This window comes from Sinocyclocheilus rhinocerous, unplaced genomic scaffold, assembly GCF_001515625.1.
Source record: "Sinocyclocheilus rhinocerous isolate Xijiao unplaced genomic scaffold, SAMN03320098_v1.1 scaffold2134, whole genome shotgun sequence".
Lineage (NCBI taxonomy): Eukaryota > Metazoa > Chordata > Actinopteri > Cypriniformes > Cyprinidae > Sinocyclocheilus > Sinocyclocheilus rhinocerous.
In genome coordinates this window covers 511,662-527,846 of record NW_015652303.1, presented here as the reverse complement: position 1 = coordinate 527,846, position 16,185 = coordinate 511,662, and the positions used below count along the sequence as shown (strand labels likewise).

At 35.2% G+C, this 16,185-nt stretch overlaps 2 protein-coding genes across 5 annotated transcripts in view; both read right to left on the bottom strand.

The window, feature by feature from the left end:
- Positions 1–2,973, bottom strand: part of usp53b (ubiquitin specific peptidase 53b) — a 28,630-nt gene extending 25,657 nt beyond the window's left edge. The window contains exons 1-2 of one of the 3 annotated variants that reach the window (XM_016520581.1): positions 2,668–2,973; positions 1,853–2,010 (exon numbers count right to left, since the gene is read on the bottom strand). The gene's annotated coding sequence lies outside the window, so the exon portion shown is untranslated. The remainder of the gene's footprint in view (positions 1–1,852; positions 2,011–2,667) is intronic. The other 2 variants (XM_016520579.1, XM_016520580.1) reach the window with 2 other exon arrangements.
- An 872-nt stretch (positions 2,974–3,845) lies between these two features.
- myoz2b (myozenin 2b) lies at positions 3,846–12,998 on the bottom strand. Of its 2 annotated transcripts, XM_016520577.1 has the most exons (6): positions 12,863–12,998; positions 11,635–11,747; positions 10,124–10,290; positions 8,792–8,897; positions 7,805–7,988; positions 3,846–6,168 (listed from the first exon to the last, which is right to left on the bottom strand). In XM_016520577.1, the coding sequence occupies exons 2-6, from the start codon at positions 11,717–11,719 to the stop codon at positions 5,943–5,945; spliced, it is 768 nt and encodes a 255-aa protein (XP_016376063.1). In that variant the 5' UTR covers positions 11,720–11,747; positions 12,863–12,998; the 3' UTR covers positions 3,846–5,942. The 2 variants fall into 2 exon arrangements, with proteins under 2 accessions (XP_016376063.1, XP_016376064.1); XM_016520578.1 differs by lacking the exon at positions 11,635–11,747.
- Positions 12,999–16,185: the final 3,187 nt, after the last annotated feature.

Here is a 16,185-nt window from a genome sequence, read left to right as displayed (position 1 = left end):
CAAAAAAAAAAAAAAAAACTGAAATATAGCTGAAAAATGTAAGCTGCTATTTTAAAGAAGTACATGAAACGAACTTAGTGACTGTTTATAGACTGTTTATAATTGAGCTCTTTTTTGTTTTTTTGTGTGGTTGACTTTTATCCATTGCCCAAAGAAACTGTTATTGCTTATTTGATAAACCATAACACATTATCTTTTTTTACCATTTTTACTGCATCCATGGATCAAAAATGAAAATGTTTCTGAAAACTGCCCAAGTGTAGAGTGGTTTATTCCTTATTTAACATTCTTCTTTTATTATGCCAAAAAGAACTGACTGGACAATGCAACCACTACAGTTAATGAGTTTTCTTTATGTAAAAATCACTTGTAAAAAGGCATATCTATCATTCTACTGAGTTCAAATGATAGTATTACATTTTATGTATAGATTAACTAAAACAAATCTCAACAAATATGTTAAATGAGCAATATATACAAACAGTTGTACAAGCAAGTCACATAGATGCTGCTTAACATATTCAAAGTAGAAGGTACAAATACTTTTGTGGTGTATTTGCAACACAAAATCACTTTTTCAATGACCTATGTGAAATGTCACAGTTCTGATTTGTGTTTTCTTTCGAGAAACTGCTCAAAAACTGTTAAATGGAACATTAACTTTTGAGGACACTGAAATGGCAAAAAGAATTAAAGATAAAATTAAATCAGCTACACTGAACTTACTGTACTTACATAATCTCTTATGAATTAGAATTAGAATTAAAAAGAGAATATCTATATATAATATGAATAATCTATAATATATCATATCTATATATAATATGAATAATCGCTCTTTTATCTCCAAACTTAAAATCCAGTTACTTTACTGATGTACTGTACTGTAATGTACTGATGTTACTTAATAAATAAATATTTATGTTTTCTAATAGTTTATATTCTAATTATTTTATTTTAATATTTTATTACTCATGTATTTATTTTAAAATGTCAAGCCACAAGCATTTTGTTTGTCATAAAATTTCTGATAACATTAACATGGCAACAATGAAATGTGTGAAGAAAATGAGATATAATACTTTGTTTCTATGCAACTGGAATATTACAAAAAATCTAGCAACTATTTCTAATCTTGTGTTTTTAGTAATCATCTCTCATTTGCAGTACCACATTTTTAGATATAGGAATGCACTGCTTGTACTTTGACACCGCTGAAACTCATTAAATATGAATGATAGATGCTTGACATTTCAGTCTTGATACAAATCACTGAGTCTATTCAAAATGAAAAATTATAGTAATAACATGTCTGTACACATGGTATTTATGTTGGTATTTGTTATTATTACTAGGCCTGTCGCAATAATCAATATATCGACTTATCGCGCAATATATGTACATGACCTCAATAAATTTTGGTGGCGCAATATAGCGCCCATTATATTTACATAAAAATTAATGTCACCATGTTTTGTACATTCCACTTGCGCCTGTGTCTTCTGTAGCTTCTCGTACATAACCTGGTGTAGTCATGAGGTACTAGTTCAAATGTAAAAAATGCTTCTACAAAAACAAGTTTCATCTTTAGATATGGTCTTGTTTAGGGATCTGTGCCTTACAGAAATCTGACTGCTGAGTAGTGATTGTGTTTTTCAGCAATAGTGTGCACTGTTCTTATTTCTGGGGCAATATATCGCACAACAAAAAGTTGTTATCGTGACAGGCTTAATTATTACAGTGTAGTATTGCAGCTAGCTTTTTGAGAAGTTTAGCTGTGTCATGATGTCTGAGACTAATGATTCTGTAAGGATATCTGACTGGTGTTCAATGCTAAGGGGCAATCCTTTACCCGGAGCCTCCGTGGCAAGGGTCAGGATGAATGTAGAACTTGTTGCCGCAGTGTCGCAGTATATTACTGTAAATGCTGGACCATTGCCATGGCTACCGCATGAAGATGATGGGCTGTAGGCAGCTGCAGCACTGATGCTGAATTCCTGCCTCTTCATACTAAAAATGCAGAATTTCTAACAGTATGAAATTAAATTTACAACAAAACATTGAAGGAGTTTCTGAAGAATTTGCGTGGTTCTCACAAGCACTTGAATATTTACACTAGAGAATATGATGCTCTGGAGTTTACCAGTGTAAATACTATAGCAAGTAGCTATACATTATTAAATTGCTATGCAGCTGCTCATCATGGAAAACAGTGCTTACTAGAACAATAACTATTTGTGGTATTGTTCTTTTTATGCCATTTTAAAACGATTAGTTAAAATACAGAGACAGACCTATCAGAAAATATTAACACAAAGATTTGGGTGTCTAACTATATGAGCTCATTTGTCATTAAAAGCGCAGTAAGACTGCTGAATGTCGCTTACTTTGCGTATAGCCTTTGAAAAACTGTGTTTTAAGTAGTTATGAAACAGAATCCATTATTATGTTGTCTTGTAACAGTATCTGCATAGCATGACATGATAAACAAAAGCAAACATGCGCTTAGCATGCCGTTACACCTGTTTCTGCGCATGCGCATCAGGTGACCTGCTCTATGCCGCATTTTTGGGCATTAGAGCGCGCCTATGATGCCCAAAAATGCTATCCATGTAGGCAGCTAGCTAGGTTTTGAGACATAGTCATTAATAAACAAGAACAGCTTACCTACACGTGTCCAGTATATTGGTACTCAAATCCTTCGTTTAGAAGCGTGTTTATCCACGTCGGTACATAAGGAGCTGAGTTCATTATGCACGTCCAGCTCAAGTTACTTGCTGTCGGAATCCTTCCTTGCTCAGCGTGACATAAAGCGCAGTAAATCCATATGGTCAAAGATCCTCTTACAGGCCTAAACATAATAACACCGCAGCGCTGTGTCCATGTTCATGCATTCCCGCTCCTCCACACTCATCGGCATGAGGGTTTATCCGAGATTATTCTGATGGATGTGGAGTTAGACGCGCTGACTCCGCCCCTCATATGCCGCTACTGTAGCGACGCAACACTATTTACTGTCATTCCGCAGGAATAACCCGCGTGTGCGGAGGGCGTGGATTCTCACGAGGCCCAGCAAAACTACCGATGTGACATTTACATTGTTGTACAGTGCTGGCCATTGCACTGCTTGACGTGTCACAGATTAAGAAAAAAATCATGTTTTAGCATGATTATGTCATAACATTGTTATTATATTACAATTACTGAAATTTGGCATACGACAGATGAGATTCGATAGGCTACTTCAACAGTATGTCCTTTGGGATATGAACAAAAACTTATGCATCAATAAACCAATTCTACACAAAACTGGGCCAAAATAGCCAATGCTCAAAACCATGTGACTCAAAGGTGATGAATATCAACAAACAAACAAATATGTTGTTTTGTTTGAGCAAACTGCTCAAATATATTTTTTATTGATATATATACACATATTTTTTACATTTGTGACCCTGGACCACAAAACCAGTAACACTCTCTCAGTTCCTGTTCAGATCGCCGTGTATTGTTCTGCATTTTCCACTCACCTAGTGTTAGCTGCATTACCGAGCCTAGTGTCTTGTTTTCTTTGTCTTGCCTTGTCTGTTTCCCCGTGTTCTGATCACTGCCTGTTTACCTGGATTATCTCTCGAGTCTCGCCCTATTGGATACTGTTTGCCCCTGCCTGGACCTTTGCCTTGTACCTTGATTATCCCTCTTGCCTTGCCATCATTATACCTGTTTGCCATTGTCTGACCTATGCCTGTTTTTGACCACATCTCAATTAATAAAGCCTTGCAGATGGATCCGCACGCTTCCTGTGTTCCGTCTGTTACAGTATTGCTGGCCATTGCTACAAATATACCTGTGCGAGTTAAGACTGGTTTTGTGGTCCAGGGATATATTTTGTTTTGCATCATGATGGTCGTGTAAACATTTACAGATCTGAGTGAAAGGCACTAAAATCACATCCTTGAAAATAAATTCAGTATACTTTATGAACATATGCTTTTTTTCTGAAGGACAGCACAGTATGCTTAATATACTGTCTCACGTTATATGAACCTATATGATGTATATTTCTGACTATAATTAGCATTTGCTGCTCATTGTTGTGTGAATAATAAGGTGGAACCAGGCTGCAGGCACGAACTGACTGAACAGACCACAAGAACATTTCATCAGCTTTAAAATAGTGTATCAGTCACTGTAATCCGTGTTTGTGCACTAATAGCAAATACCAGAACTGAAGTTTATAGATGGAGCTATTATTTGAAAGGTAATTAGTTTTCACATCAACAAAATAATGCATAAATTCGGTTTTAAACACTTGGGATAGTAAATTAGGGATACCCTTTATGTTAAGCTGACATTGTTATAGTGTAATTATGAAAATAAGCACTGAGTAATATTAATTAACTACTGTATGTATTTACTATAAGGCTAAGGATGGGGTTAGGGTTTGGTTTATGGTTAGTTACATATAAGTGTGCATAATTTACTGTTGTTACTATTGTAAGTACTGGTAACGTGTAATAACATCACCTTTAAAATAAATAAATATTAGTTTTGTTTGTTGTTTACGGTGGGTATATATGTAGGTAGTTAATGCTATTTATTATTTAATGGCCTTTAAGTATTCTACTGTAAAATAGCTAATGTTGGTCCATGCACATTTTATTGCAGTGCTCGAAGGAAGCATTTGCTGACTGTCTGGAAGTCTTTGTGTTTACTGTAACTGTAGCACAGAGAGTGTCAAATTCAAGGCTACTTATGACTCCTGTAAATATAGGCCGTGTCAGAGGATATGTCTGTGTGCTATGCCTCAGGGTAACTGAGACAGATTCTTCCAGAGACTGTTCTGGATGATGATGATATACTATGCAGATATATGTGGTGAAAACACCATTCAGAACATTATTAGCATTATTGGCCAAATATCAAAATGATACAAATTTAATAAATCACCAATGACAGAAATTTGAAATAAATATGCATTTTATGTGGACAATTTGTGTACACTATATTTTGAAGCTACAAGCAAAAGTTCTAACACTGTGAATATAATGATAAACATCAGCCAAAACACAGAAATACATTTCACAAAGCAAATTTTCAGAAATATATATTAATAGTATTTTTTTTACAGTACAAACAAGATTTCAGGCATTCAGCACATTATATTTACATGGCTGTGTTTTTTTTTTTTTTACATGGCCATTGATCTATCCCTGATCAATTTGTGATTTCAGATTTAAAATGATTGATTTTACTGTTATACTACAAAGCTTTGTGAGATTTCATAGTATCTAGAGTGCAAAATATTTCACCACAAAAAAAGTAGGCTAAAATTGATTTGATGCTGTACTAAATATATTACATAAATGTGAACGCAGTCTTAGAAAACTGGTAATGTTTCACAGTATAATCATGCATAATGTTAGTGAAAATCACTGTAACATCCTGGATGTATCAATAAATGTACTTATTGTATAATGTATATTCTTATACTTTTATATGCGTATTGTTTTGCAAATTGTACAAAAGGCAAAAATGCATTGAGCCTTCATCAATAAATAAAAATACATTTCTGTGTTTTGATGGTAGTCCACACTGTATTTTTCAGAGTTTGTGGTTACCTAGAATTGTAATGATAGGTGATATAACTAAACACATTATAGCACATGTAGTATAATGTGCTATGTGGATTTCAACCCAACAGAAATGTTTAATTCTGATGACGATTATAAATGCTGCCTCACGTGTTTTGTTAAATAATCTTCAGTTCTGAGGCATCCCTTTCAAAAATGATATGTGGAAATTGCTGTCCCAAGAACAGCAGTTCAAAATTCACTTCAAAGAATACAAAGAATACTAACACACAAACTAGACATCTACACACACCCTATACCTCGATCAGGCTCATTGGGATTGGGTAACAAGAAGGGTTTGAATCTGTGTTACAGATCGTCAGACTCAGGGATCTCAAAAGGCTCCAGAGAGACAGTGGGTAAAATGAGAGGCATGCCATCGGAGATCCACCCCTGGGCAGTCCTGTTGAAAGTGGGTCGCTTGGTTGTAGGATCCTGGAGCTCGGGGTACCGAGGAGCATTCAAGTCCACCTCTGGAAGCTTAAAGGTGATCCCTCGTGGGGCTTTTTCGAAACCCCCAAATGGTGTAGCCACCCTAAGAAACAGAGATTTAATTACTGACACATCTGTATTAGTTTCTGTTCTGCTGCTGGAACTTTGGACAGTTTCTTTAAGTTTCCTGCATTTATATTTATATTTATACATACTGTATGTATATATATATATATACTGTATATATTATCAGTATGTCATAAAATATTATGATGTTAACTCTCATTAAAGTCATTTAAAATAAACCAACATAACCTTTAAAACACTGTATTTGTATTTTCAAGATTTATTTTTAATCTTGTTGTTATTATTTTGTTGTTTTGGGGGTTTTTTGTGATGGAATACAGCATAAAGTAAAATCATTTTAAATCGATCCCATTTTAAATCAATGTCAATTTAAGGGATCAAAGTCCCTAATGAATTAATACATTTTTCACATATGAATAATTAGTTATATGGATATTGAGACTGCACCTCCTGTTTATCTCCTCATGATGGTGCTGTGTTGTGCAGATACATTATTGCAGGACTGAATATGTCCACTTTGTGCAATAGATCAACAGTGCACTATATGCAGGGGCGTGTCTACGTGGTGGCCAGGGGTGCCCTGGGGTGCCCCCCTCCCCCCCTACCAGATGTCTTGCGATAGGCTTGTTTTTAGTACATTTCTAACTGCATCTGGCAGTGGCGGATCCTGGCATGTGCAGCTGCCTAGGACCGCTTTCTTCTCCTCTTTATACTTAATTTTAAGCGGTTTCTATAGCGTGATATATGACAAATATCGAGAGCGCATAATGTTACGTGATCCATGTAATGCGCGAGGACGAATCTCTCCACTCGCAAGCGGATTTCCTTCACTCACACAAAACTGGAGTGCTTTTAAATATACATTGTTCTTTTATGAATTGTCTCTGCTCTCGCTCAGATATTGTGTGTACACTAGTGATGCGCGGATGAGCTAAAACGGCATCCGAATCCGTAGCTTCAAATAAATTATCCGCCCGCTCCTATATTTTTCTCTGATTTAGATAACAGCACCCGATCGTCACATTCAGGGTTCGTACGGTCATGAAAAACCTGAGAAACATAGCAACCTCGGCGTCCGATCGCAGGCCTCCGCTCCTTGAGTTCTCTCCAGCGCTGGAAAGCTGATCCGATATTTACACGGGTCCTACTTCTTGCCTTGTCGTTCCGCAGACGTTTTCCTCTTTTGTTTTTTTATCCGCCATCTCTATCTTTCTGTCGCTCGGCTCGGCTAATGTCCGTCCCATGCACTGAAAGTTCTCTCCTCCACATCACGAGTAGACACGCCCCTTATTGCTAATTGGCTACAAGTTTGTTTTGCTATTCGGCCCGAATCAGTTTTCTAAAGTGTTTTTGAAAAATCACATACCCTGCCTTTAATGCAAATTTTCACATATTTTGTCCCGTCTATTGCTATGGTTATCACTATGTTAATCACTGCTACTTCGAGAGTGAATCACGCATAAATATGCAGACGTCATTCCCGAAACTTTGCAACGTGTGAGTGGCCGAAAAACAAAGTTCTACATAAATGGATTATAGACTAGAAACTAAAGCTTGCAAAGAGTGCTCATAACCACTAAAAAGCTGTCACTCTTTGTTTAGTGAGTGTATACACGATGTATTATAAAAGCGTTAAGAAAAAAATGCAATACCTATTAAAGCTTTTGTAGTCAGGCAGCTCTGTTTTAGGCTCAGGAACTGGCATGTGAACTTTAAGTGTGTCGGCCAGCGTGGGGTCATTGATGATGGCCTCTTCCCAGGGGGAGTGGTAGGATTTTGGCATAGCTGTGGCATTGAACCTCTCTGGAGGAATGTTTGTCAGTGGACCTCCATATCCTGCGAAAACAACAGTTTGCTGCATATATTACATGTTATAGTTTGATGATCTGGAGTTCTTGATATACTGAAGCCTCTGTAAAGAATATCTTATGTAGAACACACCATATAAATTGACAGGCACTGACCTAAATTAAGATGAAAGGCGTAGAACTAAACCGAATCAGGCATATTAAAACTGAACTGTAACAAAATGAACTGCACCACAATAAAAACCTAATTAAAAATCTAGTTTTGTCTTGGATTTAGTAGTGCAATACGGTCTTAAGGTTTTTTTACAAAGCAAAAGTAGCATGCATTTATTAAACATTCACAGAGTGAAACCGACACACATACAGTATACTTTTTAACCCATTTAAAGTCACTCAGAGTGATTCACTTAGCTAGAAATAGAAGGTGAGTTGGGGGTGGCATGTGCGGTCACTATCATATTCTCTCTTTAATCTCTCTGATTCCATTGCACTTACTCTTTCACAGATGATACAAGGCTTTGTAAGAATCTTACAAGTTAGTCAGGGTGGATAACAAGAGTAAAGCACGAGTAGTGCAATACTCCTGACTCATCTGCCATTATGACATACATTAATAATTCATCTAAACCATGTTATTTAAACTGTTAAAATGAAACAGTTTTGAAATAAAATTTGTTCTAAAACACAATTCTTGTTTTTGTTTTTTATGTTTAATCCAATGTGTTACTTCATGTTTATTTGTAATTATTTGTGAAATTTAATAGTAATTTCTTAGTGAAAATAGTTTCAAAGCCATTTTTTGTGCATTACAAACTGTTGATTTTGACATACCTGGTGCAATGTCCTGAGGGTTTGCTGGATTTCTGGGATCTGGTGTGTTTGGGGGCGTTTTTGATGCAAGTTGTTGAGAGTTTTCTGCATTGGCTTGATTTTCATTCTAAAATGAAATGTCAGTTTCAACTTGGACATATAGTAGCCTAGCTCACTGTGCATGTGTAGCAAGACATAAAAAAAAAAAAAACTTTACAAACAATTTTATAAATAATTTCAGATTGTGGACCAAGTGGCCTGAAAGTGACTTTGTTCCACTGTTAAAATGGTGCTGTGAAAGCACAATATGTTATTGACAGCAGCTTCTCCAAAAAGGCAGAGGGGAGGTAAATTGAGCGATGTTTGACACAGATTAATCTCTGTGCACATAATGCTTGATTCTCCCAAAGTGCACTTTTGTGTTGAAAGTAGTCTGTTCTATCACTCCATGTTAAAAATATTAAACAAAAAGGTCAATGGAGGATTTTCAAACTTCATGTCAACACCACTATTTCCAGACAAAATGGTTAGAGATGTCAGAGCCTGGACTTCAACAAAATCGTTATATCAAGAGCACTTTCACTACCATTGTGCCACAGCTCTGCCATTCTTTTCTTTCACAAGTTATGATTGAAAAATTATTTATGCTTTATTACAACTATTTACTTTAAAACAATTCACTTCCCAATATCCTTGATCTTGGACTGTTGTTTTAGTAGTAGCAGATTACTAAATCTGTTCTAATTAAGCGATACAGTGGTTTCTTGTACATTAATTTCATTATGTATACATTTACAGTAATATATAGTTACAGTGTACATTATAAATCCTTTGATTGAAACACATTAACAAGCTATCACTTATGTAAAAATGCATTTTGGTACACAGTAGTGAGAATGAGCACACACACACACACACAAACACTTGAACAGTGATAAATGAAGTAGGTTGTCAGGGACGCATTTCAGTGCTCACCCTAAAGAAGGAACACTGGGAAGGACACGGGCACGTGGCATTTGCTATCTTCCATGTGTGGCTGCCACTCATTCAGCTGAGCACATGCTTGCTTTACAAAGTAACCACACATATAGTAGTTCAACAAGCAAATCACAATTATATAACAGAACAGTTTAGTCTTTCTAGGCTCAGTGTCAGTGATTAAGTGACAAGATCAAATTAGATATCTGAGCTCACATCAGAAGTAGGTTCGAAATTATTGGTATTATTAGTGTCACAATATGTACTACATTGATTTGCATCTTTTGATCTGCAATATAATGATTGTTATGCACAATATAAGCAAACAGACTTTTGTTATGCACGTAGGTTCAAGCCAGTGTAGATGCTACTTACATTAAACATGGCATTGGCTTCATTCTGAATGCTTTCAAATGTGTATTTCTCTGATCTCCGCTGTCGCATCTTAAAAAGACGTGACCCTCGGTTTGACAAGAGAGACAGTTCCTCCAGCATGATGTCTTTTGGAGTGGAAAGTTTCTTTCCCAGGTCCATAGTAAAACCTGCATTAATATCACACAATTTTTTGTTATTACAATATAATTCAACAGAGCCCTTTTCAAAACCTTGGATAACACATTATAATAATTTACATGATAATATACATGGCTCATGACAATTTATATAGACAATAATTAATGATTCATAAAGACATTACTACAATATATCATGTAATAATGTCTGTTAATGACTTAATAGTGAATGATATGAAAGTGATTATGAAGTGAACTTTTAGATGCTTCATATGATTCATATTTGAATACATATTGTATGTAGGTGTCCTTTATTCAAACAACATATGATACAAAGAAACCAAAAATACAAAAGGTTATAGATACCTGTGTTAGATACACATTCTATACCTGCATTAATATCACACAATTTTTTGTTATTACAATATAATTCAACAGAGCCCTTTTCAAAACCTTGGATAACACATTATAATAATTTACATGATAATATACATGGCTCATGACAATTTATATAGACAATAATTAATGATTCATAAAGACATTACTACAATATATCATGTAATAATGTCTGTTAATGACTTAATAGTGAATGATATGAAAGTGATTATGAAGTGAACTTTTAGATGCTTCATGTGATTCATATTTGAATACATATTGTATGTAGGTGTCCTTTATTCAAACAACATATCATGATACAAAGAAACCAAAAATACAAAAGGTTATAGATACCTGTGTTAGATACACATTCTATGAAAGGTCACATGAAAAATCATTCAACCTTAATAGAAAGGGGTGAATTCATTATTAAAAGGTTAAATATGCTGGTTATGAAAGTTTATAAAAGGGAAATTATATAAGGTGCATGTCTTATGCTATTGCTGCAGGAGCTGTTCAGCCATGCTGATGACGTTATTCTGAACATTTCCAAGATAATTATAAACATAACTTGATATTTAAAATAGAAATCATTCATTTTGTGTGTGATTAATGTTTAATGTTGATGTTTCAATATAACATGTTTAATGCTAATTAAAATTGTAAAAGATATAACAAAAGGACTGTGAAAGGTTCAGGGGATTTTTTTTTTAAACAGGAGAAGCTCTCTTGTTCTCCATGATCTTTATTCTGTTCTCATTTCAGCTCCAGCACAGCTGTTCTACCCCATCCTCCCAACTTTAGCCTCTGCAGAAATAGCCTGTGACAATGACAGAGTTATAGGCAGCAGAACATCCACACATGATTATTTATGGCTAGAATGTGGCTGTGACCCTGAACCACATTCTAAATGTTGGCGTTTCTCTCTGCGATTGGCAGCTACGTTCAGTGCTGTGCTCTGTAATCATTCAGTGCTGATCTGAGAGCAGAAGGTTATACCGTTGGCACCACCATGGACCTCATGGCAAAGGGCAGCTGCCTGCTTCTTCCTCTCACGCACTGAGAGAGTGCTGAACTGTGACATGTTGGTTTAAAAGAGAATCCCAGTAGTGCTGCAATACATAAAGGACACAGATACTTGTAGTAGAACTATCTAAAGTCAATTTATAGGATAATGTGATGAAAAGTCCCAAGAGAACCTGTCTGGAAAAAAAGTTTATACAATAAGGATATAGCTTTTTAAATTAGATGGATTTGTCTATTATTATAACTACAATATTCTATGTTTTTTATTACATATATTGAAAAAATGTGTTGTCATTGTGAATTTAACTAAAATAAGTGTAACCATCTCTATAAATCTGCAAAGTATTTTTCTCCTCTAAATTAGTACTTCTGTGTAAAAATGTTGAGGATTACTATAGAGTTTCTGACCCTGACAATTTCAACGGTTAAGTCTTGTATTAGTTACCGAAGAAAATTGTTCAGTTGTGTTAAATGCCATATTTAGGCTTTCTAAACCACCGAAAATACCCTTCCATAACTGTCATTAAAGTGTAAAGGTGAAACTTACCCGACCACAAGCCAACTCTTTATACAGAGCAAGATGTCATATGTCATGAAGTGATATAAATCATGGTTATGCATGAGCTGGTGACGGAAACATTGTGTCCACTGGGTTACTGAGACTGATCAAAGCCAAAAGAAACTTTCTTGGCACAGTTTGCAAGGCCTTGCCATTCAATCCTTTACTTGCTGCTCTCACTGAAAAGCTCAAAAAGATCAATCTCGGAATTCTCTCTTTTTTGGTAACATTGCTGATAATGCTTAAATTGATTTGTGTAGGTAAACTATTCCTCGTGAAAATGTTTTTTAATGGTCGCATAATATTATCAGTATCTATTTGCATACTTTATATTGCTGCAATGCTAAATAAAAATAAAAAAATTCAGAAAGAAATTCCTAAACAATCATTTTCATACTTATGTTCATTTGTTAGGGCTTCTGTTTTAGTTAATTCCATTATCATGTGCACATTTATCCAATATAAGTCTTCTAAGAGAGTCGTCTAAAATACATCTCTGAGTATCTATGTTTTGTTACCACAGTTTAAGTGTCAGAACTGTCCACAAAACACAACCCACAACTCCCAACACTGTTATAACACATGTCCGTTATCATTATGTCCACACTGCACACAGTCTTTCAAGGAAGGCCATCTTCTTACCTGTTAGATCTGCGTGTGTCTTGAGTTCTGCCTGTACAAAGGAAGAGGTTACTTTAGGTAGATCGATCCAGCCTGATTTGTCTTTGTCTCGCACTCTGTTCTTGACTTGCACTGGGGTGGGGGTGTGTGCGGGTGTTAGTGGAACGCCAGCTTACATCAATAGGCTAATTTTAGCTGTGTTCAGCACTCAAACCTCTCACAATGGTATAAGTTGGTATGGAGGGGGAGGGAGGTGAACTGTATGCATGAGAATAAAGTCTACAAAGTCTGTGAGTGAGTACTTTTTGTGTATGTGTGTAAAAGGTGATGGATGTTTTAGTCTGTGTAATTGTTAGCTTCAGAGGCTGGGATTTTCTTGATTGTCATTTATGGCTGGCCTTCCAGAAGTATGAAGATCCTGCTCCTGCATTGTTACATAACACATCATCTTATATAGGACTCAGCACTGAGATAGTTGTCTGCTCCAAGAGAAAATCAAATAGGCCTAGTCTATTTTGCAGTTTTATTGTCTGTAAAAAGATCTGATAGAATCCAAATGTTTAGTAATAAACATTGGTAAATAGAACAGTAACAGCATTTTTGGTCATCGTGCTTTAATAAAACTCTTTTTATTGTACAGCTTGTACATGTTAGGATAGATAAGAATCCAAATTGTTTGTGATGAGTTCGGATTTCAAAAGTATTGTCAGGTTTTCTAACACAAAATAGTTTAAACAATGTGCATATTTAAATGAATGAAGTTGCAGATGTTCATTCAGATAGAAATTATATTCTGTGCTGTTTCTAGAGTTAGTATTAGAAAAAGGTTATTGATTCACACATTGACTTACACAGGAGAAAAATAGAAAATTCAACATATAAAATGATTTTTTTTTTTTTTGGCATTATAAATTATACACTGAACATTAGTTCCACAAGCAGTAATGCAATTTTACTATGAACTATGAAGTGTGAGTCTATCTATGATGAAGATCTGCACGTTGACAATCAAACACCTCCAATATGCCTCAATATCACCCAGAAACATAATTATGAGCATTTAAGTTGAACACACATACTATCAGAGATAAAGACATAATCAAAGATTAAGAACAACACAGTGAAAACATCACACTTCTATCCCTTCTGACATGATTGAAAATCATTGATGATTCATTAAAAAATGTAAAAATGTTGTTCTGGAGGCTTGACCTTAACTGCCATATTTTAATGGGTGAACTAAATCGCATGTAGTTCAGATTAATCATTGTTGCATACTGACTGCATTTGTCACAACTAAAAAGATTAATTGTACAAGGTTATACACATAAAACTAATCTAAACTAACACTCCCCTGGGAAAAAAGACAAACAAACAAACTTGCCTTCCCTTGATTTTTTTGCTCATACATATTGTAAAAGATGTAATGTGTATGTCACACCCTATGGACCTCTTTTGTTGTGTTTTCATTCCTCGTGTGTTCATTGACCCTGTTTCTGTCTCTCTCGTTAGTTAGTTCCTTGTTCACATATTTGGTTATGTTCCTGTTCTCGTTATGTCATTATTAGTTCATCCTCTTCACCTGTCTGTCCCTCATCAAGCTCCCCTATATTTAGTCAAGTCTGTGCATTCTGTCTTTGTCCAGTGTTAAAGTTGAGTTGTACGTGTGTTACCTGCCTACCTTCTGTGGATTCCTTCTGTGTGGTTTATATTAAAGATTATTTGCATTCATCTTTGTCTTCATCGTGCGCTTATCACACTGTACCGTGACAGTGTATGAATATAATAATGCTATATAAACAAACTATAATAAGAGGCCAACAAGGAGGCCTCAGCAAAGATAGCTGCAAGATTATTTAAACTTCTTTAGGTTAGGTTATAATTTAATAATATTAAATTATATTAAAATAATACAACTTACACTGCCATTGAAAAATTCAGCTTTGCATGACAGGAATAAATTATATTTAAAATTGTATTAAAATAGAAAACCGTTATTTTAAACTGCAATTATATTTCACAGTATTTTTATTATTATTTTTATTTTATTTTTATAAAAGTTTTTTTCTGTTCTTTTTTGGATCAAGCAGAAGAGACTTCTTTTAAAAACTTTTAAAAATCCTACTGATCCCAAACTTTTGAACAGCACTGTATTTTAAATGCTAGAATATTAGGCCTATAACATACTGTAAACTGATGACATAATGGGTTATTTTTGGTCTTTTGGATCTTGACAGCAACTGGAGTGGAAAATGAAAGATTTTTCATGTTATTTCTTAAACCTTCTTTTTAAAAATCAGCATGGACAGACCAAAAAACTTGGTAAGTGAGGTTTATGTTTAAAGATATGGAAATAAAACAAACAATAACAATATGGCCCCTTTTATATTACATATAATATGAGATATATACTATGATTTAATTTGATCACTCAAAATATTTAATTACAGTTTCCAACTGACTCTATGCAATTGTGGACAGTTTGTGTGAAGTGTGAAATTTCTGGGCAGAGAACTACCCCTGCTGTACCTGTTGCTGGTCACCAGAGGCTGTGCAGGACGGAAAGGCGGCCCATGTATTGGTTCTTTTGGCACTGAAGAAAAGCTGTTGGTAGGGGATGTAACAGCTATTACAGGCTCCATCTCCTGTGGGCCACCAACAGACTCATAGAAAACTCTTTGCTTCCATTCTGCAGATGTTTCTGGTAATGATTTTCTGTGAGTAGCAGAAATTTTGGACTCATCAGGACCAAAGGGGCTTTGAGAAACTGCCTCCACAGAGGAGAGTGTTTTTTTGGGCTGTTCCACCCATGAATATTGCCTGTTCAGTGATTGACGTGTTGAATGGACACCTGGTGTGAACACAGAGGAAGCGGGAGACAGAGAGGACAGTCTCTGGGGGAAAGACAAGGAACGGCTCCTGCTGAATCCCTAGAGAAAGAAAGATAGACATTCACAATTTTTTCAGTAATAAATATAACACACATAAACAAATATACACAAGTTTGCAAATATGAGCAAATAATCACAAATTTTAGTTTGTAACACAAATTGTCACTTCTGTATTTCTTACAATACTTTTTACAGCAAACAAATAAATGAAAACATGCATTTTGACTGCCCTCTCCTGGACTATGTCTGTAAATGCTATTTAGAGGCATTGCTAATTTTGGTTCAGGGGAGGTCAGGGTTGGTTGGCACCTGATTAATTCTGGGTTATAATTAGATACTGTCAAAATATTTTTCTGAGTTGTTGCACTCTTCAAGCTTACTGATTCTATGAAGACACGAAAGTTAGAGACTGGTAAATGTATATATATATATATATATATATATATATAAATA